The 23,726-nt window shown below is 41.9% G+C and overlaps 1 protein-coding gene across 8 annotated transcripts in view; it reads left to right on the top strand.

The window, feature by feature from the left end:
• The window catches only part of LOC126356321 (complexin), a 653,706-nt gene that overhangs the window by 485,154 nt on the left and 144,826 nt on the right, over nt 1–23,726 (top strand). For all 8 annotated transcript variants that reach the window (XM_050007294.1, XM_050007293.1, XM_050007292.1 and 5 more), the window contains exon 2: nt 15,054–15,214. In XM_050007294.1, the coding sequence (XP_049863251.1) occupies nt 15,054–15,214 (161 nt within the window). The remainder of the gene's footprint in view (nt 1–15,053; nt 15,215–23,726) is intronic.

Below are 23,726 nucleotides of genomic sequence, written 5' to 3'. Positions count from 1 at the left end.
ATTAGGAATACTTTGAAATAATAAATACAAATATACGGGTCTATATGATTCTCCACCAAAGATGTGAACTTTATAGAATACTACAACAAAACTAAGGCGGTTATATTTCAACATACAGGCAATTGACTCTGCATATAGCCGTACGCTTGGCGGAAGGGACAAACGGCTTTACACGAATTTTTCGTCAATGATTAACTGAACATGGCAGTCACATTTAAAGGGGGACACTTTCCTCCTATTCTGCATAACATCGTACTTTTGATCTCGTTAAAATGTCGTGCAACGTACACAGATATTAGCTTTAGAGATGATACGAAAAACTGTATGATACATAGCTATTTATTTATTTTCATGTTCTTTGGATCATAATTGTGAGCTCTATTTATGATTAAAAACGAGCCTGTTTCACAATTACAGCACATCTTATCAGCGGGAAATGTGGCAATATGCTTACCATTTATCAAGTTGCTTAAAGTTTTTTATGTATTCAGTGGCAACTATTTAACAACGTTTAATATCTCTGTGCTTTCTCTCTCTTTCTTAAGCATACACTCTGCTGTATTAATAGTCTTATTTGAACCAGTTTCGGTATTGTACCATTATCTCGGTGTATATATATAGTTAATGAGTTGGTTTGCTAACAGTATTCATTGAACCAAGTTCTAGGCTTTCTGTCTACACCAACAGTCATTCGTTGAAGCTGAAGGATACATTACTGCTGTTGGAAATTGCCTGCAAGAAATGTTTATTCTTCTCCGTAACACATCATGAAAGGGGACCCTTCTGGTCACGGATTGACTCCTGGGGCATATGAACAGAAAGCCTTAAACTAGCTTCAAGGAACACTTTTCCCAAAGAAACTCATCAACTTTATACAAATACCGAAATGTTGGTACAATACCGAAACCGGTAGTAATAAAACATCTCACTCCTTTCTGCGCCAAACTAAAGCCGAGCACATCATTTCTCCTTTTATTATTACATTTATGAAAGTCATTGTTGTTTCCAAACTGTGGTACATCGTTGACAGCAAACTTCGTAAGATAACGAATGTACTGTGAGGCTGTGGTCAGTGTGCCCAGGTGTTTGAAGTGCTGTCGCGAATCGCCACAGAATATGACGCTGTAAGCCATTAATGAATGAAAACCTAAAAAGTAAGGCAACTTTTTGACATCCTTATCTGCAAAATCTGACATTTTCCGTAAAGCAAGAGTTACAGAGTGTTAATAAACGAAAGTATAACTGTTTTATTCTACGCAGAGTCGTTACATTTAAAAACATAAAAATAAAGTTAGTTTCTCTTTCCAGTTCTCTAAGAAATCGTAATTATAAAATCCATCTACTGCCTATCTCAGCATATGCCAATGTACATTTCGAAGTAACGGATTGTTGAGCAGGGCTTCTGATCTGTGTACGATCCTTCATAAAACTGAAGCCCTGCTGACCAAGCTCTGACATCGCAATGAACATTGGGATAGTGAAACGTTACTGAAATAGACAGTAAATGGATTTTAACATTACATTTTCCATTTGTTCACTGACCTAGTTGTTTTGAGAATGTCAGCATAGCTACATTTGACAAAATATGAAAATAAAGTTGGATTTACTACTATAATCTAACATTAGCATAACTCAAACTTAATTTAAGAGACTGATACAGAGGAAATTGTGCCCAGGCATTTAATAGTAAGCTGTCGTTCTGCGTGATATGCTAGTTGATTTAATGTGTTTCCAGTAGCGTCATCTTTCTGCTACTTTTAACGATAGGTAAACCGTCCCTGTCTGCATCGTATGGGCAACATTTTATAAAAGGAACTTCTGTAGAGGGTGACTGTGTCCTCTCTTGTGTCCAGATTCTCTCATGTCTTGATAAACTAACTGCCAAAACTGTGCCATCACATTACATATGATTTTATACACAATACTCCGAGTCAAAGATTTCATTTTGTCTTTCCTACTGAGTAGTAATCTAGTTGTGTTGGCGTTACTGTAAAATGCATGTCTGTAATTGCGACACTAGGACTTTTTTTGCAAGGCTGTCCACAGGTGGTAGGAGTGTGTGCAGAATAACGTGGATGGAAGATGCGCAGTCGGCAAGGCACACGTGACATAGCATTTGTGGTAGTTTGCGGGAGGTGCTGTAGGGGAAATACGGAGCGGTGGAGGTTAAGTACCGTCCTAAACAGAAACCTCCGCTCATTTTTTTTTAATACTAAGTGGAACCCCTCAAGCCCATACTTCCACAGTGACAGTTCAAAAAGATCTACTGTCACTTTTACTTATTTTAGTATTTAAAAGGAATTCCACTGAAAATGCAACTTATGCAATGATTTACTTTCGCCTGTTTTTTGACCATTTGTAACTTTCATAGAAGCGTCGTTTCTCTTGTTGCCATATTAAAATTTGCTTCTTACGCCAAAACACAGCGGTCTTTGCACAATATCACCTCCGTAACATGCTGTGCAGATGAAAATGTGAGATAATTCTGCAACAGTGGTTCATTAAGCTTATTACGTGAGGAACCGACGAAAAGTAACGTCAACAGCTTCTGAAAAAGCACGTCCACGGTAAAAAGTAAAGTGTAATGTCTTCACTTACGTTATCCCAGAACTCACTATTGCATTTCTCGTTTTACCAGCTGTGGATGGTCCTTAAAAATTACATTGCTTGATCGAAAAAGTCTGTAGTTGGTGGAATAACGTGGTAGATAATGAAATTCTTTCAAATAACCGTATGATAAAATACTCCCCTCTTTGTGTGCTATCATGTGCCAAAATGTCATTTCTATATCTCTAACGAAGTAATATGAGGAATGTTGAGGATATTTCATTCTAAAGTTGAAACAAATGTGCCCTCGGTCATAATTTTCAGTCTTACTAACCAGACTTCAACACTTCTAGGAGTGCCTTCATCAGAATTTAAATTTAAAATGGGCTATAACATAATTACAAATTTATGGGAAAAGGAAATTTTTTATATAAAGGTGTAAGTACTGACTAACAATACAAGACAGACACAGTACTTACATGTCACGTATATACTAAATAACAGTCCAGAAGGGCTTTAGTCACAAAATTTTTAAAAAAGAATGCATGAAGCCGAGCCACTATGGGCATCTCATTTCATTCTGGCGTTATCTCTGGCGCTCGAGATCGCAAATGAGTGTGCTACCTCAGTTAAATGTTATTGAGATTGGTTACAGGTAGAGACTAAAGAAAACTTTTAACAACATATTGTGTAATATGTAATAAATGCAATATCATTGGAAACGTTTTCGAATTTCGTGTTGTCTCTCATTTCAATGTAAATTTCACAATAACTATGACAATAAAGAAATGATAAAACTGACATATAAAGCTATAAGTAACTGAAAAATGACTTTTCTATTGAATAGTTTCTATAAAATCATATTTGAAAGATTTGATGGCGTGCGCCTCGATTCTGTCATAGCAGCGGGTCGCGGACCGGCCCGAAAGCGGCCAGACAATATTGGTTGGCCTCCCCTTCTGAACAAACGAATGAGCTCACCCAGCGCGTTGGACGAAAATTTGTCACTGCGCATCCCCCACTGTGTCCTGCGTGGACTCAATACTGGCTGGTTGTATTCTCCGTGGGCTCCAATACTGGCTCGTTCTTGTTTGCCAGCATACAGAAGTAGTGTAATTTCTCGTATTTTCCTTTTTCGCAGAATGCTAACAATCAGATCAGATCTGTAATAATTACTGATAGCAGTACGCCTGATTGTCTACAGTTCTGCTCTAATAGCGTATTCCGAGAATGGAATCGATGTGATGCAATTCCCCATGGAATGGAAAGCTGCATGTTTGTGATTTTCTGGATGCTAGGAGCTAGCAGAGATTACAGCACCGACAGCTATTTTTCTGTAAACACTAAATAAGGTCCAAGATATTTACAGAAGAGTCTGCTGATTATACGTATGTTACTTTAAAAAAGGAAATTCTGCTCCATTTTCATCTTATAGGAAATGTTACGATTTCCACATGAAATTTTTAAAAAATCGTTTCTTGTTTAATTTGACGATATCTGTGTAGTATTAAAATGTAATACTTTTCTTTGCCAATTCTCTGTATCTTACTTTTTTACCTATCAGTTACATCAGCATTAAATTAGTAAGTTGCACGCCATGTTATCCGTGATTGTGACATTCAGTTGTCACTTGGCGATGGCCGAAAGTCGGCTCGAAATTAACAAGGGGAGGCCACGACGTTTGGAACGTGGATTTCCTGCAAACTTCGTACAATCGTAGCACTCCATGAGGACAACAAAACGTGTAAGCAGTAGCGCGTACTTCTCAAGCGTTACTGAGAAAATCGAAAGATAATTTCAGTCGTCAAATATATACCTGTGTGTGGCCATTTTTACCATGAAGCGGCGGCAGCCAAGTGATTAGCGTTCAAGCCTCGTGAATGCTGGATCGAGTCCCGTTCGTCAGGTTCTTTTTTTTTAATTTTCAACACAGCCATTTTCTTTACTATTTATATTACAATTGATATAATGGGAAAAACAGGTGTAATCGGATGAACTTTTATTAAATTTACAATGTTATTTGGCAGTCTGCAAATTTTTACTGTCACAAATAATATAGTATTCATAACTATCGGCTAGTAAACGACCAAATACCTAAAGTGATGCTGAAAATGTATGCTTCTCCGTGTCTTCAAAATTGTTCGTATTTAATCGAAAGAGAACGAGAAATTGCTTCTCGTGAAGACGCTATTAAAATACACTCGATACTGCATGACCTATTATCAGCGCCGATATTAAACGAAATGCTGCGTTATGCATAGTTTGCTTCCAAATTACCGGCTAAAAGAGAGGTTTTTGGAAATGTTAACGAGGTTTGTTTGTCCACGGAAAACCTCGAAAGACCTTCCGTATGCGGAAACATAGCACTTATTCAATGCAGCTGGTGCCATTCAACTTTATGTTTTCCATGTTTTTACGAAAAATACCATCCTGCAACTTGTACTCGCAAGGTCGAAAGCGACAATTAAATGTACATCTTGCGAAAGGCATCTGTGCCGCTCAAAACTAGCAGGTAACAAGTAGTTTCGGGCCCTTTACAGGTATAAGGGATTTCTCAAATCACGGACAAGCATACATTTTCAGCATCACTTTATGCATTTGGTCGTTTACTAGTCGATAACTATGAATATTATATTATTTATGATAATCAAAATTTGTAGACTTCCAAATAACATTGAAAATTTAATAACAGTTCGTCCGATTACACGTATTTTTCCCATTATATCAATTGTAATATAAATAATAACGAAAATAAGAAAACTGACGAACGGGACTCGATCCAGCGATTACGGGGCTTCAACGGTAACCACTTTTTTTTATTCACCAAAAACAGTATCAAAAATGGCTATAATGAAATGACATAAATAAGGTGACAGATGATTGCAGTAATAAATTACAGCATTCAAAAAATGAGTCTTTAGCAGTAGCACAATTTAGCACCTTCAATGTCACCTTTAACTGGTGGCAGTTCAGCAGCACATTTTCTTCTTCTGCAGCCGGTTCCTCATCATAATTTCCCAGACAAAAATTAATCATTCAGTAAATCCTTGATGTGTGTTCCTTCCAGGGTAAATTACGTGGACAGAAGAGCAGTCCCGAATAGCAGGCTGCCGGCGTTTCATGGTAAAAATGGCCACGCACAGGTATATTTTTGACGACAGAAATTATCTTGCGATTTTCTTAATAACGCTTCAGAAATACTCGCTACTGCTTACGCATTTTGTTGTCCTCATGGACGTCGCGTGACATCAAGATACATTGATTGGGTTTTAATATTATGTTTGGGAGTAAGAATGTACAATAGTTCACATAGAAAGCGAGCGCCTATGGCGAATCCTCCAAACGTGACCGTGCGACTGCCAATTTGTGCAAATGCTATGCAGTGGTTGTTGTTTAGGCTGTAAATACACTCCTGGAAATGGAAAAAAGAACACATTGATACCGGTGTGTCAGACCCACCATACTTGCTCCGGACACTGCGAGAGGGCTGTACAAGCAATGATCACACGCACGGCACAGCGGACACACCAGGAACCGCGGTGTTGGCCGTCGAATGGCGCTAGCTGCGCAGCATTTGTGCACCGCCGCCGTCAGTGTCAGCCAGTTTGCCGTGGCATACAAGAGCTCCATCGCAGTCTTTAACACTGGTAGCATGCCGCGACAGCGTGGTCGTGAACCGTATGTGCAGTTGACGGACTTTGAGCGAGGGCGTATAGTGGGCATGCGGGAGGCCGGGTGGACGTACCGCCGAATTGCTCAACACGTGGGGCGTGAGGTCTCCACAGTACATCGATGTTGTCGCCAGTGGTCGGCGGAAGGTGCACGTGCCCTTCGACCTGGGACCGGACCGCAGCGACGCACGGATGCACGCCAAGACCGTAGGATCCTACGCAGTGCCGTAGGGGACCGCACCGCCACTTCCCAGCAAATTAGGGACACTGTTGCTCCTGGGGTATCGGCGAGGACCATTCGCAACAGTCTCCATGAAGCTGGGCTACGGTCCCGCACACCGTTAGGCCGTCTTCCGCTCACGCCCCAACATCGTGCAGCCCGCCTCCAGTTGTTTCACGACAGGCGTGAATGGAGGGACGAATGGAGACGTGTCGTCTTCAGCGATGAGAGTCGCTTCTGCCTTGGTGCCAATGATGGTCGTATGCGTGTTTGTCGCCGTGCAGGTGAGCGCCACAATCAGGACTGCATACGACCGAGGCACACAGGGCCAACACCCGGCATCATGGTGTGGGGAGCGATCTCCTACACTGGCCGTACACCTCTGGTGATCGTCGAGGGGACACTGAATAGTGCACGGTACATCCAAACCGTCATCGAACCCATCGTTCTACCATTCCTAGACCGGCACGGGAACTTGCTGTTCCAACAGGACAATGCACATCCGCATGTATCCCCTGCCACCCAACGTGCTCTAGAAGGTGTAAGTCAACTACCCTGGCCAGCAAGATCTCCAGATCTGTTCCCCATTGAGCATGTTTGGGACTGGATGAAGCGTCGTCTCACGCGGTCTGCACGTCCAGCACGAACGCTGGTCCAACTGAGGCGCCAGGTGGAAATGGCATGGCAAGCCGTTCCACAGGACTACATCCAGCATCTCTACGATCGTCTCCATGGGAGAATAGCAGCCTGCATTGCTGCGAAAGGTGGATATACACTGTACTAGTGCCGACATTGTGCATGCTCTGTTGCCTGTGTCTATGTGCCTGTGGTTCTGTCAGTGTGATCATGTGCAGTATCTGACCCCAGGAATGTGTCAATAAAGTTTCCCCTTCCTGGGACAATGAATTCACGGTGTTCTTATTTCAATTTCCAGGAGTGTATGTGACATTTGCATTAAGTTATGAGCGTCGCACGAGTGTCGACTGGTGTGCATGTTCGTTTCGGGTCTTAAATCGTTTTACCCAGTCACGATGAACCACAGCAAGGTTGGCCACGGCAAGCCAAACTGCATAAGAACCGTACGTGTGGGATGCGTGCAGCCGCGCGGGATTAGCCGAGCGGTCTCAGGCGCTGCAGTCACGGACTGCGCGTCTGGTCCCGGCGGAGGTTCGAGTCCTCCCTCGGGCATGGGTGTGTGTGTTTGTCCTTAGGATAATTTAGGTTAAGTAGTGTGTAAGCTTAGGTACTGATGACCTTAGCAGTTAAGTCCCATAAGATTTCACACAAATTTGAACATTTTTTGAATGAGTGCAGGCCGAGACTCGGCTTTGCTCGCTTCTTCTCAGAAGCACTAGATACAGCGCGAAATTTCATTTAACTCTGCAGTGCAACATTTTTCGGTTGGCACAATCGTGGTGACACCAGCGTTTCTGTTCATTGTATGAAGGAAGTTCACAGGTCCAGTGGTTGTTTGCAGAAAAAGAGACAATCTAGCGATCTGTTGTCACAAACCTTTAAAAATGAATAGTAAGCACAGAAGAGAACGATAAGAATTCTTAATATCTATTACGTGACATACAGTTTCAGAATCGAGGAGTGTTGAAATTTGCTGTGGAACGACACTACAACATCATACAAAAAGAATTAAAACAGCAAAAAATTGCGGTGCTCGACAGATGGGAATCGTTGTTCCCTACGTAAAGAAGCACTTTGTGCTAAATTTGCAGTCATGGAAGACGTGATGAAATCGGCGGTATGAAAGTATATTTTCTGATATCGCATGCATTATTCCAGCGTCAGTTGCAACACTTTTCGATGGAACTGACCGAAGGGTATAGAGACTTCACGTATTATGGCCAAGTACGTTAAGTCAAGGGGAATGCCTGAAACGATTTTTCGATTTAAAACCTGCTCTTGTTGAATTTATGAAGGAAAAAGGAGAGCAGGAACGAAAGTCAGAAGGTCCATAATGGATTGCACACCATACATTTTAAGTGGACTCGACTGCAACAGCCCACAGTAAGACATAGCAAAATGAGCCACGACTTATTTCTGATATTATGGGGATGCACTTAAAAAGAAAATCGCATTGTGGAAGGAATAAATTCTGAGAGAAAACACCGTGTATTTCCCTAAGCTCACTGGAACTAAAGAAATGCGAGGTTTAGAGAACTCATTGTGGCCTTCAAGACATTACAAGGATACGTTTCTAAATCTTTTGAAGATAGGTGGATTCATTTCACCATATTTCATTAGTTGCGGCAGTCAGAAGGAATAATGTAACTCCCTACATGTACAGAGAGTACCATTGTTACTGCGACTTGTGTGTGAGCCTGAGAGTTTTATTTTTGCGTCACATCAGATTTTAGTTACCGTACTAGCCTGATATATTTAAAAATAAGGCTACTTTTAGATGCATTAACGCTGTAAATGTGCGCAGTGTATAATACCAAAGACACGGGTAGGGGGGAAAAAATTTTTTTTCATCGTCAAAGTATTAAAAATTTTCCGCTCGTCGTTCGCGGGGTCGTGATGTAGCAGACTCATCTGACAGAAAGATGGCTGCTACAAAATCTACATAGAATTTGCATTTTATTTTAATTTTAGCTTTCAAAACTCGTTTGCATTTAATCAACAAAACAATGCTTAATAATGAATAGCTGTGTTTCAGAATAACATTCATGCGACATTTCCTCTTTTTCATAAATTGTATTTTAGAATTTCGTTTCATCGTTGGGAATACTATCATCCGACGGAAACGGCAGCTGAAAATAACTCACAGCTTTTTTGCTTTAATAAAAATAATGTATGAGTAGCGGATGTGAGAAAATTCATCTGTCTCGTATCTGAAAACGAAAGCAGCAAACTTGTCTCACGTTACTGTTGAAACTGCAGAACCATGGTGTTGATGGATCATTCCCAGCGCTAAGAATCTTCATCGAAGAACAGCGTTAAGTGTTTTTCTTTAGACAGTCTGCTCTTGAATGCATTGTTTACTTAATAGGAAGCGGCAAGTGTTAGCCAGACAGCCAAAAGGTCTACACTTAAGCAGTATAAAAACTGTTTAAATTATTGTAGCATTTGGATTTACTTCGTTTAGTGACTCGTCGTTTCCTCACCTGTCGTTTCAGAAAGCCGTACATGATTTAAAATCACGTCTCACTTTAATATTGAACATAGACCGCTGTAATACATCTCCGTCTTAAATCCTTTCCATGTTCTCTCCAGCTAGTTACTGGTAATTTCTGCGAATTTGTCGTGATTCTGTTAGTTTCAAAACATAATAGCAAATTCTTTTCAGCAACGGTAATGCTGAAACTTTCTATTGCTGAATTGCCTAAACCGCTAATATTTTCCAGAGCCTACATAAACAGAAATATTATTACGGTTGCTAACTTACTTTCAACGCTCTTGCTGGAAATGGAAATGCCTTGTGGCTAGGGCCTCCCGTCTGGTAGACCGTTCGCCGGGTGCAAGTCTTTCGCAGTCCCTCAGAGGAGAAAACCTCCGACCCAGCCAGGAATCGAACCCGGACTGTTTGGTATGACATGCGGTCGCGCTGACACTCAGCTACCAGGGGCGAACATCGCTCTTACTGTTGTATAAAATATTTTAAAGATGTGATTAAATGTGTGTTTCATTTAAAGCTTGAATACGTCTACTTCCGCCAGAAAACTATGCTTCAATTCTCAGACGAGTTTTCGGTTCAAATACTCTATGGGCCTTGGACCTATGCATATCTAGGTGTATTATGCGGCATCTAAATTCAATTCCACAGGAAATTCTGTGCGACCGTCACAAACAATCGTTAAGCGGGACAGTGTTTTCAGCCAAGGCGTCCTAATTACGACGGCATACTGAAAAGTAAGGCCTCCAATTTTTTTTATGTGAAAGCTCTTAAAGTTTTTTAAATGCAACAAACATTATTAACATTCTACATCTTTCTTCTCCATGTCTACATATTTATTGCTCAACGTAGTCACCCTGGCGACGGACACATTTCTCCCAACGAGAGACCAATTTGTTGATTCATTGTACAATGTTTGACTTCGTTGACGGACCACAACCTCACCTCTGCTTGTATCGCTTCCTCGCTATCGAAATTATGTCCTCGAAGCTGTTCTTTAAATACTGTAAGCGGATGAAAAGCGAATGGGGCTGAGTTGGGACTGTGTGGAAGACGGGGGTGACAGTCAACCCAAGGGGTGGGCTTGTTGCAGACGTCGCAGCAGTAGAGCATGGTCTGGTATTGTTATGCCGAAGGAAAGGGTGCTCCACGTATGGGCGAACTCACCAGAATCAAAACTCAATTACAGCACGCTCTTTCTTACGACCGACATAGTTACGTTATACATCGCCATTCTACAATTCCTAGCCCTCTTGATGCAGAGGACCGCAAATATGTAGACGTGAACGATGAAGATGTAGAATGTTAATAAAATTTCTTTTATTTAAAAAGCTTCAAGGGAATTCACATAAAAAATTCGGGGGCTTTACTTTTAAGCACGCGTTAGTATATCCTACGTGGCTTTCCGGAACGAGAGCTCTAGTGTTCTGTTCTCAAAACATAAGGAATACTTCACTCTCTGCCATAGAAGTTCCCATTGACTGTTCTTTATTTCCCATATTATGTTACTGCATTGCAGAAGTTGCTTATTTTTCAAAGGGTTATTTTACAAGGACTATAAAATACTTCAACCTCAATATCGCACGTGTGAGACGCACTGCGCTTGCGGCATTGACTTATCTCCATTTAATGGGGACAAGGAGGGGCGTACCGAAAATCTTGGCACACAGAGCCCGTGAATGTTCAAACATGTGTGAATTCCCAAGGGAGCAAACTCCTGAGGTCATCAGTCCCTAGACTTATACACTTCTCAAACTAATTTAAACAAACTTATGCCGAGAACAACACGCACACCCATGCCCGAGGAAGGACTCGAACCTCCGGCGGGAGGGGCAGCGCAAACGGTGACTTGACGCCTCAAACCGCGTGGCCACTCCGCGTCTTCTTAATGACGCTGGAATACGATTTTGACAGTCAGGATACTGCTTTCCAGACAGTAATAAAAATCAGAAGCACAAATCAAATGTTACTGAGATTATCTGCATGAAAACAAAGTTATTAGAACACTTCTGAGTGCACATGGTTTGATCAAACCTTCCTTATTTACTGTTGTTTACGATGCTGTCAGTGATCCCGGGACAATGAATCAGTCGATATGAGTCTTTAATCGGACGTTAAGTAAAGTAAGTTCCAATTAAAGGGTGAACTGAAAGGCCTTAAATACTTTCTTGTGGTATTATTGGCTGGAGTCTGTCCATACCTTCCTCTGTAAAAGCGACTGCGTTAAGAAGAGGGGGGTGAGTGGAGACTTAGCTTCCAAACGTACACTGAAGAACCAAGAAATTGGTTGTTGTTGTTGTGGTCTTCAGTCCTGAGACTGGTTTCATGCAGCTGTCCATGCTACTCTATCCTGTGCAAGCTTCTTCATCTCCCAGTACTTATTGCAACCTACATCCTTCTGAATCTGCTTAGTGTAGTCATCTCTTGGTCTCCCTCTACGATTTTTACCCTCCACGCTGCCCTCCAATACTAAATTGGTGATCCCTTGATGCCTCAGAACATGTCCTACCAACCGGTCTCTTCTTTTTGTCAAGTTGCACCACAAACTTCTCTTCTCCCCAATCCTATTCAATACTTCCTCATTAGTTATGTGATCTACCCATCTAATCTTCAGCATTCTTCTGTAGCACCACATTTCGAAAGCTTCTATTCTCTTCTTGTCCAAACTATTTACCGTCCATGTTTCACTTCCATACATGGCTACACTCCATACAAATACTTTCAGAAATGACTTCCTGACACTTAAATCTATACTCGATGTTAACAAATTTCTCTTCTTCAGAAACGCTTTCCTTGCCATTGCCAGTCTACATTTGATTTCCTCTCTACTTCGACCATCATCAGTTATTTTGCTCCCCAAATAGCAAAACTCCTTTACTACTTTAAGTGTCTCATTTCCTAATCCCCGACTTAATTCGACTACATTCCATTATCCTCGTTTTGCTTTTGTTGATGTTCATCTTATATCCTCCTTTCAAGACACTATCCATTCCGTTCAACTGGTCTTCAAAGTCCTTTGCTGTCTCTGACAGAATTACAATGTCATCGGCGAACCTCAACATTTTTATTTCTTCTCCATGGATTTAATACCTACTCCGAATTTTTCTTTTGTTTCCTTCACTGCTTGCTCATTGGTACACCTGCATAATGGCCTGTAGGGCCCCTGGAAGCACGAATAAGTGCCGCGTCAGGATGTGGCATTAACTCGACTAATGTCTGAAGTAGTGCTGGAGGAAATTGACACCATGAAACATGCATGGCTCTCCATAAATACATAAGAGTACCAGGAAATGGAGATCTCTTCTGAATAGCACGTTTCAAAGCATCTCAGATATGCTCAATAATGTTCATATCTGGGGAGGTTGCTGGCCAGTGAAAGTGTATAAACTCAGAAGAGCCACTTTGTAGCAATTGTGAAATTGTGGGGTGTCGCATTGTACTGCAGGAATTGACCAATTGCGTCGGAATGCACAATGGACATGAACAGATGCAGGTGAGCAGACAGGATGCTTACGTACGTGTCACCTGCCTGAGTCGTATCTAGACGAGTCAGGGGTCCGACGTCACTCCAACTGCACAAGTCCCACACAATTTCAGAGCCTCCACCAGCTTGAACAGTCCCTGCTGACATGCAGCGTCCAGGTATTCAATAGGGTACACGTCCATCGACTAGATACATTTTGAGTCGAAACTCGTCCGACCAGGCAACATGTTTCCAGTCATGAACAGTCCAGTGTCGGTGCTGAGAGGCACAGGCGAGGCGTGAAGCTTTGCGTCGTGCAGTCATCTAAGGTACAAGAGTGGGCCTTCGGTTTCGAAAGCCCATATCGATGATGTTTGGTTGAATGAATCGCACCCTGACACTTGTTGATGGCCGAGCATTGAAATCTGCAGCAGTTTTCGGAAGGGTTGCTCTTCTGTGACGTTGAACGATTCTCTTCAGTCGTCGTTGGTCCCATTCTTGCAGGATCTTTTCCTGGCCGCAGCAATATCGGAGATTTGATGTTTTATCGGATTCCTGATATTCACAGTACACTCGTGAAATGGTCGTACGGGAAAATCCCCACTTCATCGCTACCTCAAAGATGCTGTGTCCTTTTGCTCATGCGCCGACTATAGCACCACGTTCAAACTCACTTAAATCTTGATAACATCCCATTGTACCAGCAGTAACCGATCTAAAAACTGCGCCTGACCATTGTTGTCTTGTATAGGCGTTGCCGACCGCGGTGCCGTATTCTTCCTGTTTACATACCTCTGTATTTGAATACGCATGGCTATATCAGTTTCTTTAGAGCTTCGGTACAGTTTGAACCTGTAGCCTATGAGCTAATGAAAGTGGTTGTTCCTGTACCAACGCCGGCCGCAGTGGCCGAGCGGTTCTAGGCTCTTCAGTCCGGAACCGCGCTGAAGGTATGGTCACAGGTTCGAATCCTGACTCGGGCATGGATGTGTGCGATGTCCTTAGGTTAGTTAGGTTTAATCAGTTCGAAATCTAGGGGACTGATGACCTCCGATGTTAAGTCCCATAGTTCTTACAGCCATTTGAATTGGAAATTGTACCATCTCTTGATTCCCTGTAGGTCTCCTATAATTTCGCTACAACTTTCTGGGGCTGTGGGTTTAGTATGTATATCTCAGTAATCGGCGAACAGACCCGCAGAGTTTCCGATGTTGTCTATCACAACATTTATACTGGGTGTAAAATGTTGATTGGACTACACACCTTTAAATTTTGAAGGCGCCAGGGGCAAAATACTGGGAGCGAATGGTTATTTATAATTTCTACAGAAACGAGACTGCAGCCACAACAGTTGAAACGTATGAAAGGAAGTCGTAGTTGAGAAGGAAGTGAGACAGTATCGTATCCTAGCACAGATGTTATTCAATCTGCACATTGAGCAAGCAGTGCTTATGGCGGTTTGTAGTGCCCTTTCCTTCATGTGGTTTTAAAATCAGGCTCTAGGTTGAAGCATCTTCCAGGGAGCATCATGTGTTCCTAGGTACTCCATCCTCCTGGCACAACACTCTCCCCTACAACTTCCGACAGCCAGCTGTGTCCTCACTGAGAACTCTCTTTTAGTTCAGCTATGTTATTCTAGCCAAAAGATACGAAACGAAAATAAATTGAGCACTGACGAAATGCTTCATCATTGCATCTTTTGGCATGAACTATGGGTGTTCAAGCAGTGGTGCAATTTGATTTGTGGATCAGTGGGGCCGAGTTATTGGCTCACAAAATTTGTTCAAATGGCTCTAAGCACCATGTGACTTAACATCTGAGGTCATCAGTCCCCTAGACTCAGAGCTACTTAAACCTAGATGACCTAAGGACATAATACAAATTGGCGGCCGAGACAGGATTCAGACCTGCGACTGTAGTAGCAGCGCGGTTCCGTGCTGAAGCGCCTAAAACTGCTCGGTCACAGCGGCCGGCGAATTATTGGTGGGCTGCAGGAGATGTTACAAGACGTGCTTGTTGTTGCAGGTGCGGTGGGCGGAGACGATGATGGCGACGACAAGGAGAAGGAGGAGGAGGCCGAGAGGGAACGTCAGGAGGCGATCCGCGAGGCCGAAGAACGGCGCAAGGAGAAGCACCGCAAGATGGAGGAGGAGCGAGAGAAGATGCGCCAGGAGATCCGCGACAAGGTAGGCCCACGTTGTAGCGCTGTGCGTGCATGAGGCGACGCGCGGTGGACAGGGGCAGCTCCAGCAAGATAACCTGCCCCCTGCGCAGAAACGCTCGTTCTCAGCGCAGGGCGAGTCCAGGTCTCTGCCCTGAAGGGGCGGCCGCATTAGTTTGCTCTCGCCCACCGAGTTGCGCACGTTATCCACTATGAACGCACCTTCCTTTGCCCACTTCTACGCGGCCAGTGGCGGCTCGCTCTACTGTGGGAATGGAGGAGTGTGTACAACAACTTTCTCAAACAACTTTAAAGAAGCTTTTGATTTTAAAAAAAAGTTTAATTCTCTCACATCTCGTAGCCTCATTTGTCAGCTACATGAAGAACTACTTATTATTTCGTTAATGATCATAGTTATTGTGATTTTTCGGCTTTAACTAAGCCAGTGCACAGAATTCCAATTTTTTGGAATGGAAAATTGGGGTCAATATGAGTTTGCGTTTGGTGCCTGTTAGGTCGTACATCGTTGCTAACCCATTCAATTTCTTTTCAACCTTGAGATCTATATCTACCTCCAATTTCATTGATCATATGTAGAATATGCACTTCTGCTCGCACTCACAAATGATAAAGTGAAAAGTTCATAACATTGCTCACATTTCACAAAGCGGTTTGAGATTTAGAAAAGATTTTTCTGCAAATAGTAGCAAACAAAGCAGCGAATATTTCGCTATATAGTTAACATGTGAAACTTTCTGATCTATCACAATATATAAGCAACTACCGTATTTTCAATTAAGTAATGTAATTATTTTAAGTCCGCAGCCCGTGGTCTTGCGGTAGCGTTCTCGCATCCCGCGCACGAGGTCCCGGGTTTGATTTCCAGCTGGGTCAGGGATTTTCCCTGCCTCGAGATGACTGGGTGTTGTTGTGTTGTCTTCATCATCATTATTCATCCGCATTACAGTCGGAGGAAGGCAATGGCAAACCACCTCCGCTACGACCTTGCCTAACGGCGGTGCAATCTCTCACGTCGTTCCCTATGCTCTTCGGAGTATGTGACCTCACTGTCATCATCAATTATTTTAAGGGCCATTGACAGCTGATGATATAAGAAATAGTATGGGTTTGAAACAACATAAGTGAAGAAATTACATGTTTATTTTTATATCGAGCATGAGGTTTTCGTGAGCTATTAACCAGAATTGTCCACAATTGTTTGTTTAATAATACACTGCTGCACGCTCATGTCACAATTGCAGCAACATTAACCATGTTAATCAGGTGAAATTTTAAAAAATATGCTGTATTTTAGCAAAAGAAGCTATTTTTAATATGCAAGCAAGGGAAATAAACGAAAATAAATCTCTGCTTCTATTGCAACTTGAACATATTACTGTAACCCATTGTGCTTTTAATAGTAATGGGTTGACTTACCTAATTATTGGTCGTACTGGTATAACGTGTTAACATGTTCATTTGTAGACTCGCTAGATATAGTTTACAAGTTCTGCTTGTGAGTAGCGCTCAGCAGTTGAACTGTACATCCTTTACAAGGCGATGACCACCCAAAGCGCAACTGCCCACCACCCCCCCTCCCCCACTATCTTTGTCCCCTAGTCCCCTACTTCATCACATGGTACAGGTAGAGGCCAAGGTATTTTGGATACACTCTACACGTAACATTCCAGCCAATAGCGCCACTGTAGCTGTTGTGAGAGCAGCGTGCGCTTCGGGGTGTGCAAACAGTAAAGACTTTGATTTTCGCATTATTTTAGGCGTGGTGAAGATACTTAGCCACTGTAATGTTTTGTATGTGTGGCATGAGAGAAACGCAGCAAGTATTGCCAGTCATGATTTTCCGAGAATACAAACTTATCTACGGAGAGCGATAAGCAGAAACGTGAGTCCTACATGGCTTTCATCGCAGCGTTGCCAGTTACCATGGCAGGCAATGGATGGAGCACGTGGCGTACGACAGATACATACAGAACACTACCGGCTCCAACCTCTATGCACAGAACGCATTATGCACCCTCATTCTTAACTGCTCATGACCACAGTCTCAGCAACAAGATTGACCACAAACTCTCCCAGGTTTTTCTGTGTCTTTATCAACAATCTCCCCTACACGCAGAGTAACATGTTCACGATCAACTTGCCACGTTAAAGTCTTCTAAAATCTGAAGCATTTTATGACCGCTTCCAGGAACGTCGTGAGGGGCTACTCGAGACTGCCACGATTTTCTGTTTTTTTCTTAATTCTTTACTTCGTCTACAATCTGGTGGACATCGGAATGCAGCATGGTCAGAGGACGTACTAGTGCATTTTATCAATGTTGGACTTTGAGAAAGTTCGAATCATTGGCGTGAGGGACACAGGAGCATCACATCGACACATCACACATACAGTTGTCCGTATTGCAACAAGTGTAGCGCCACTGGCGACTAGATAGGCTCACACAAGTGTGGCAAGAGGAGTAGGCACCTCTGCTTCCTCAAAGGCTCAGCTACGAGACGATGGTAAGACTATAGGCTGTGTCTGACCAACAGAATGACGACAACAGTTAATATCCATGCACAGGTTACAGGAGAGTGTCATCACCAACTGTCGGGAACACATTACTACAATCTGGTTGAATTCAAGAGTTACCACGCGTTATTTATCACTGACAGCTTACGATAAACAACATAAATTTGTATGGTATAGAGCCAAAGTTAACTAGAACAGTGAGTGGGATCCTGTATTGTTCAGCGATGAGGCTCGCTTCTATCTGTGGCAGTCAGATCGGCGCTAACGTCGTAACCACCTCATTATATTCGTTACTGTGTGAAATTCAGCCCAACTTTACCTCGCACTCCATAAAAGTCTATGTTTTACGGAACTATGTACTCATGACTATTGTTGTTGTTGTTGTTGTTGTTGAGGACTTCAGTCATGACGGTGGTTTGACGCAGCTCCCCATGCTACCCTATCCTGTGCAAGCTTCTTCATCTCCCAGTACCTACTGCAACCCACATCCTTCTGAATCTGCTTTGTGTATTCATCTCTTGGTCGCCCTCTACGATTTTTACCCTCCACGCTACCCTCCAATGCTAAGTTTGTGATCCCTTGATGCCTCAGAACATGTCCTACTAAGCGGTCCCTTCTTTTTGTCAAGTTGTGCCACATACTCCTCATCTCCCCAATTCTATTCAATACTTCATCATTAGTTACATGATCTACCCATCTAATCTTCACCATTCTTCTGTAGCACCACATTTCGAAAGCTTCTATTCTCTTCTTGTCCAAACTATTTATCGTCCACGTTTCACTTCCATATATGGCTACACTCCATACAATTAAGTGACAGACCGGGTGCTAATGACCATAGCAGTTTTGCGCCTTAAAACCAAAACAAAAAAAAAACAAAACAACTCCATACAAAAACTTTCAGAAATGACTTCCTGACACTTATATCTATACTCGATGTTAACAAATTTCTCTTTTTCAGAAACGCTTTCCTTGCCATTGCCAGTCTACATTTGATATCCTCTCTACTTCGACCATCACCAGTTATTTTGCTCCCCAAATAGCAAATCTCCTTTACTACTTTAAGTGTCTCATTTCCTAATGTAATTCCCTCAGCACCACCCAACTTAATTCGACTACATTCCATTATCCTCGTTTTGATTTTGTAGATGTTCATCTTATATCCTCCTTTCAAGACACTGTCCATTCCGTTCAACTGCTCTTCCAAGTCCTTTGCTGTCTCTGATAGAATTACAATGTCATCGGCGAACCTCTTCTCCATGGATTTTAATTCCTACTTCGAATTTTTCTTTTGTTTCCTTTACTGCTTTCTCAATATACAGATTGAATAACACCGGGGAGAGGCTACACCCCTGTCGCACTCCCTTCCCAACCACTGCTTGCCTTTCATGCCCCTCGACTCTTATAACTGCCGTCTGGTTTCTGTACAAATTGTAAATAGCCTTTCGCTTCCAGTGTTTTACCCCTGCGACCTTTAGAATTTGAAAGAGTATTCCAGTCAACATTGTCAAATTCTTTCTCTAAGTCTACAAATGCTAGAAACGTAGGTTTGCCTTTCCTTAATCTTTCTTCTAAGATGAGTTGTAAGGTCAGTGTTCCAATATTTCTACGGAATGCAAACTGATCTTCGCCGAGGTCGGCTTCTACCAGTTTTTCCATTCGTCTGTAAAGAATTCGCGTTAGTATTTTGCAGCTGTGACTTATTGAACTGATTGTTCGGTAATTTTCACATCTGTCCACACCTGCTTTCTTTGGGATTGGAATTATTATATTCTTCGTGACGTCTGAGGGTATTTCGCCTGTCTCATACATCTTGCTCACCAGATGGTAGAGTTCTGTCAGGATTGGCTCTTCCAAGGCCAACAGTAGTTCTAATGGAATGTTGTCTACTCGCGGGGCCTTGTTTCGACCCAGGTCTTTCAGTGCTTTGTCAATCTCTTCACGCAGTGTAGACCCTCTATATACTCCTTCCACCTTTCTGCTTTCCCTTATTTGCTTAGTACTGGGTTTCCATCTGAGCTCTTGATATTCATACGAGTTGTTCTCTTTTCTACAAAGGTCTCTTTAATTTTCCTGTAGGCAGTATCTATCTTACCCCTAGTGAGATAAGCCTCAACATCCTTACATTTGTCCTTTAGCCATCCTTGCTTAGCCATTTTGCACTTCCTGTCGATCTCATTTTTGAGACGTCTGTATTCCTTTTTGCCTGCTTCATTTACTGCATTTTTATAATTTCTCCTTTCGTCAATTAAATTCAATATTTCTTCTGTTATCCAAGGGTTTCTACTAGCCCTCGTCTTTTTACCTATTTGATCCTCTGCTGCCCTCACTACTTCATCCCTCACAGCTACCCATTCTTCTTGTATTGTACTTCTTTCCACCCTTCCTGTCAATTGTTCCCTTATGCTCACCCCGAAACTCTGTAGAACGTCTGGTTCTTTCAGTTTATCCAGGTCCCATCTCCTTAAATTCCCACCTTTTTGCAGTTTCTTCAGTTTTAATCTACAGTTCATAGCCAATAGATTGTGGTCAGAGTCCACATCTGCCCCTGGAAATGTCTTACAATTTAAAACCTGGTTCCTAAATATCTGTCTTACCATTATATAATCTATCTGATACCTTCTAATATCTCCAGGATTCTTCCATGTATACAACCTTCTTTCATGATTCTTAGACCAAGTGTTAGCTATGATTAAGTTGTTCTCTGTGCAAAATTCTACCAGGCGGCTTCCTCTTTCATTTCTTAGCCCCAATCCATATTCACCTACTATGTTTCCTTCTCTCGCTTTTCCTACTCTCGAATTCCAGTCATCCATGACTATTAAATTTTCGTCTCCCTTCACTACCTGAATAATTTCTTTTATCTCATCATACATTTCTTCGATTTCTTCTTCATCTGCAGACCTAGTTGGCATACAAACTTGTACTACTGTAGTAGGCGTGGGCTTCGTGTCTATCTTGGCCACAATAATGCGTTCACTATGCTGTTTGTAGTAGCTTACCCGCACTCCTACTTTATTTTATTCATTATTAAACCTACTCCTGCATTACCCCTATTTGATTGTGTGTTTATAACCCTGTATTCACCTGACCAAAAGTCTTGTTCCTCCTGCCACCCAACTTCACTAATTGCCACTATATCTAACTTTAACATATCCATTTCCCTTTTTAAATTTTCTGATCTACCTGCTCGGTTAAGGGAGCTGACATTCCACGCTCCGATCCGTAGAATGCCAGTTTTCTTTTTCCTGATAACGATTTCCTCCTGAGTACTCCCCGCCCGGAGATCCGAATGAGGGACTATTTTACCTCCGGAATATTTTACCCAAGAGGACGCCATCATCATTTAATCATACAGTAAAGCTGCATGCCCTCGGGAAAGATTACGGCCGTAGTTTCCCCTTGCTTTCAGCCGTTCGCAGTACCAGCACAGCAAGGCCGTTTTGGTTATTGTTACAAGGCCAGATCAGTCAATCATCCAGACTGTTGCCCCTGCAACTACTGAAAAGGCTGCTGCCCCTCTTCAGGAACCACACGTTTGTCTGGCCTCTCAACAGATACCCCTCTGTTGTGGCTGCACCTACGATACGGCCATCTGTATCGCTGAGGCACGCAAGCCTCTCCACCAACGGCAAGGTCCATGGTTCATGGTTCATGACTGTTATCCAACTTAAACTCATGCTTTTCTTTGACTAAACACAACCTAATTTGAACTGAGCCGCAACTGGTTTGAATACAACTGGCCCTAATCAAAATTTCTACTTACCTGGCAACATTTTTGCAAATTTCTCGAAGCCACAACAGTAAACATTAAGAAGACAGTGGCTAAGTTAGATTTCCATTCCTAAATAAAATTTCCTAACTATTCTCAAACTGTTTCGTTCCACATGGTACAATGTTGTAATACGTAATGATAAGCAGTGCGATTGCGAGAGTAACTTTTCCTATGAAATAATATTCCAGGACAACGATTTTAAAATGAAATATATATTCAAAAAGACAGAGTAAAACTTAGCGTGATCTGCAAATACAAAATAGGTCTCAACAATACTATGCTTAACAAAGTGACCAATGATTTAAAGAGGATACAATGTTAACAAAGAATTTGTATAAAAATGGAACAGATTAACCAGTTAATATGTTAATGCATGACTCAGGGAAAAGGCGTGTTCTTTCTCTCAGCTCTGAGCTCGTTAGTTAGTTGACAGTAATTATTCCAATGAAATACCTGAACAGTTCTGCACTATTACCTCAAACGTCTTCCCTTCAAAAATAATATTATTCTAAATATATATTCTGTTCTGTTTCTAATATATGCATCTTATTTATTTCTGCTGTCCTTTACAATGAATCTTTCTTCACGTAACAGTTAAAATTACAAGTCCACACATCTCTACTAAATATTCTTGATAATAAATTCAGTTGGGAGGAGCACACCACAGAACTGCAGAAACGCCTTAACAAATCTGTATTTGCAATTCGAGTGACAGCAGACATAGGCGACATAAAAATGAAAAAGCTTGCATACGTTGCCTACTTTCATTCCATAATGTCATATGGTATAATATTTTGGGGTAACTCTTCAAGTCAAACAAAGTTTTTCAGAGTCTAAAAGCGTGTAATACGTATTATTTGTGGAGTAAATTCACGGACGTCCTGTAGAAACCTCTTCAAAGAACTGGGCATTCTAACTACTGCCTCTCACTATATTTACTCCTTAATGAAATTTGTCTTGAATAATATATCTCTTTTTCCAACAAACAGCTCAGTTCATACATACAATACCAGGAACAAAAATGATCTGCACAAGGACTTAAAAGCACTTACTTTAGTTAAAAAAGGGGTCCACTACACAGGAACACTCATCTTCAATAATTTGCCAGCAAACATAAAAAAATTTAGTTACAAATAAAGATCAGTTTAAAAGGAGCCTGAAAGACTTACTAGTGGCCAACTCCTTCTACTCCATTGACGAATTTTTTAATAGAAACAAATGATGTGTTGTATATATTCATACCATTAGTACTGTTATTTAAGCTTTAAAAGAAAAGTATGACATGTTCCACATCCACGAGGATCTCCTCAACACGGATCGATGGAACGAAAAACTAATCTAATCTCTAATCTAATCTACGTCCTTCACCTACCACATTTCAGCTAAGAACATAACACACTGCGCAAAGGCAAAGACTGTGCCACGACAAGACCAAAGATTGTTTAACACTAATGAAGCTTGCTCTCTCTCTCTCTCTCTGACGTACTCATCGATAACATACGAAAACCAAAATTACAGGACCACCTTAAACATGCTCGTAGGTGACATCGTGAAGAGTCACAGGAAGAAGAGAGTCTAGGGGCCTGTATTTGTACCTCTACGACTTCCGGAATAATGACGTGGAGAGCTATTGCATGTTATAACAGGACTGGTTTCGCAGTTGTTGAAGGGAGGCTGAATACTCGCCAGTAATGTGCCAGAATCACAGACGCCACTGTCATAGCCTTCATGACCAGAATATTCCAGCAGAATAATGCCAGATCTCACAGCGCACTTCACACAGCAAACACGTTGGAAAGCGTACGGATCTGCGTCTGGCCTACCAGGTCCTCCAAGTTGATGCCCATAGACGTGTCTAGGTTTGATGGGAGGACGTGTGCTTTCATAACAGCTTACAGTCAGTAATCTTCATTAACTGACACAGCAGGTGTTTCAAACAAGTCAAAAAAATTCCTCGAAATGGTATTGTGAGGCTATTCGCTTCCATGCCACAGCGAATAGAAAAAAATATATTGTGACCGAGAGGAGGGTCACATAAAGTTTTGGTGTTGATGATGACTTTGAACTGTTCAGAATGAAATAAAAGTTTACTCATTTAATATCCGTTTAGTGAAGAAAATTTATTTAAAAATGGGTAATTATCAGACTGATGCTTCATGGTGTAGTGTAGTTATTAAGTAGTTAGAAACGTGATTCAAAAACGACGTCTGTTCGAACAGTCTTGTGTTA

Source organism: Schistocerca gregaria, chromosome 3 (assembly GCF_023897955.1).
Source record: "Schistocerca gregaria isolate iqSchGreg1 chromosome 3, iqSchGreg1.2, whole genome shotgun sequence".
NCBI lineage: Eukaryota > Metazoa > Arthropoda > Insecta > Orthoptera > Acrididae > Schistocerca > Schistocerca gregaria.
Note: the sequence above shows the minus strand (reverse complement) of the source record. Positions and strands in the feature narration are given on the sequence as shown.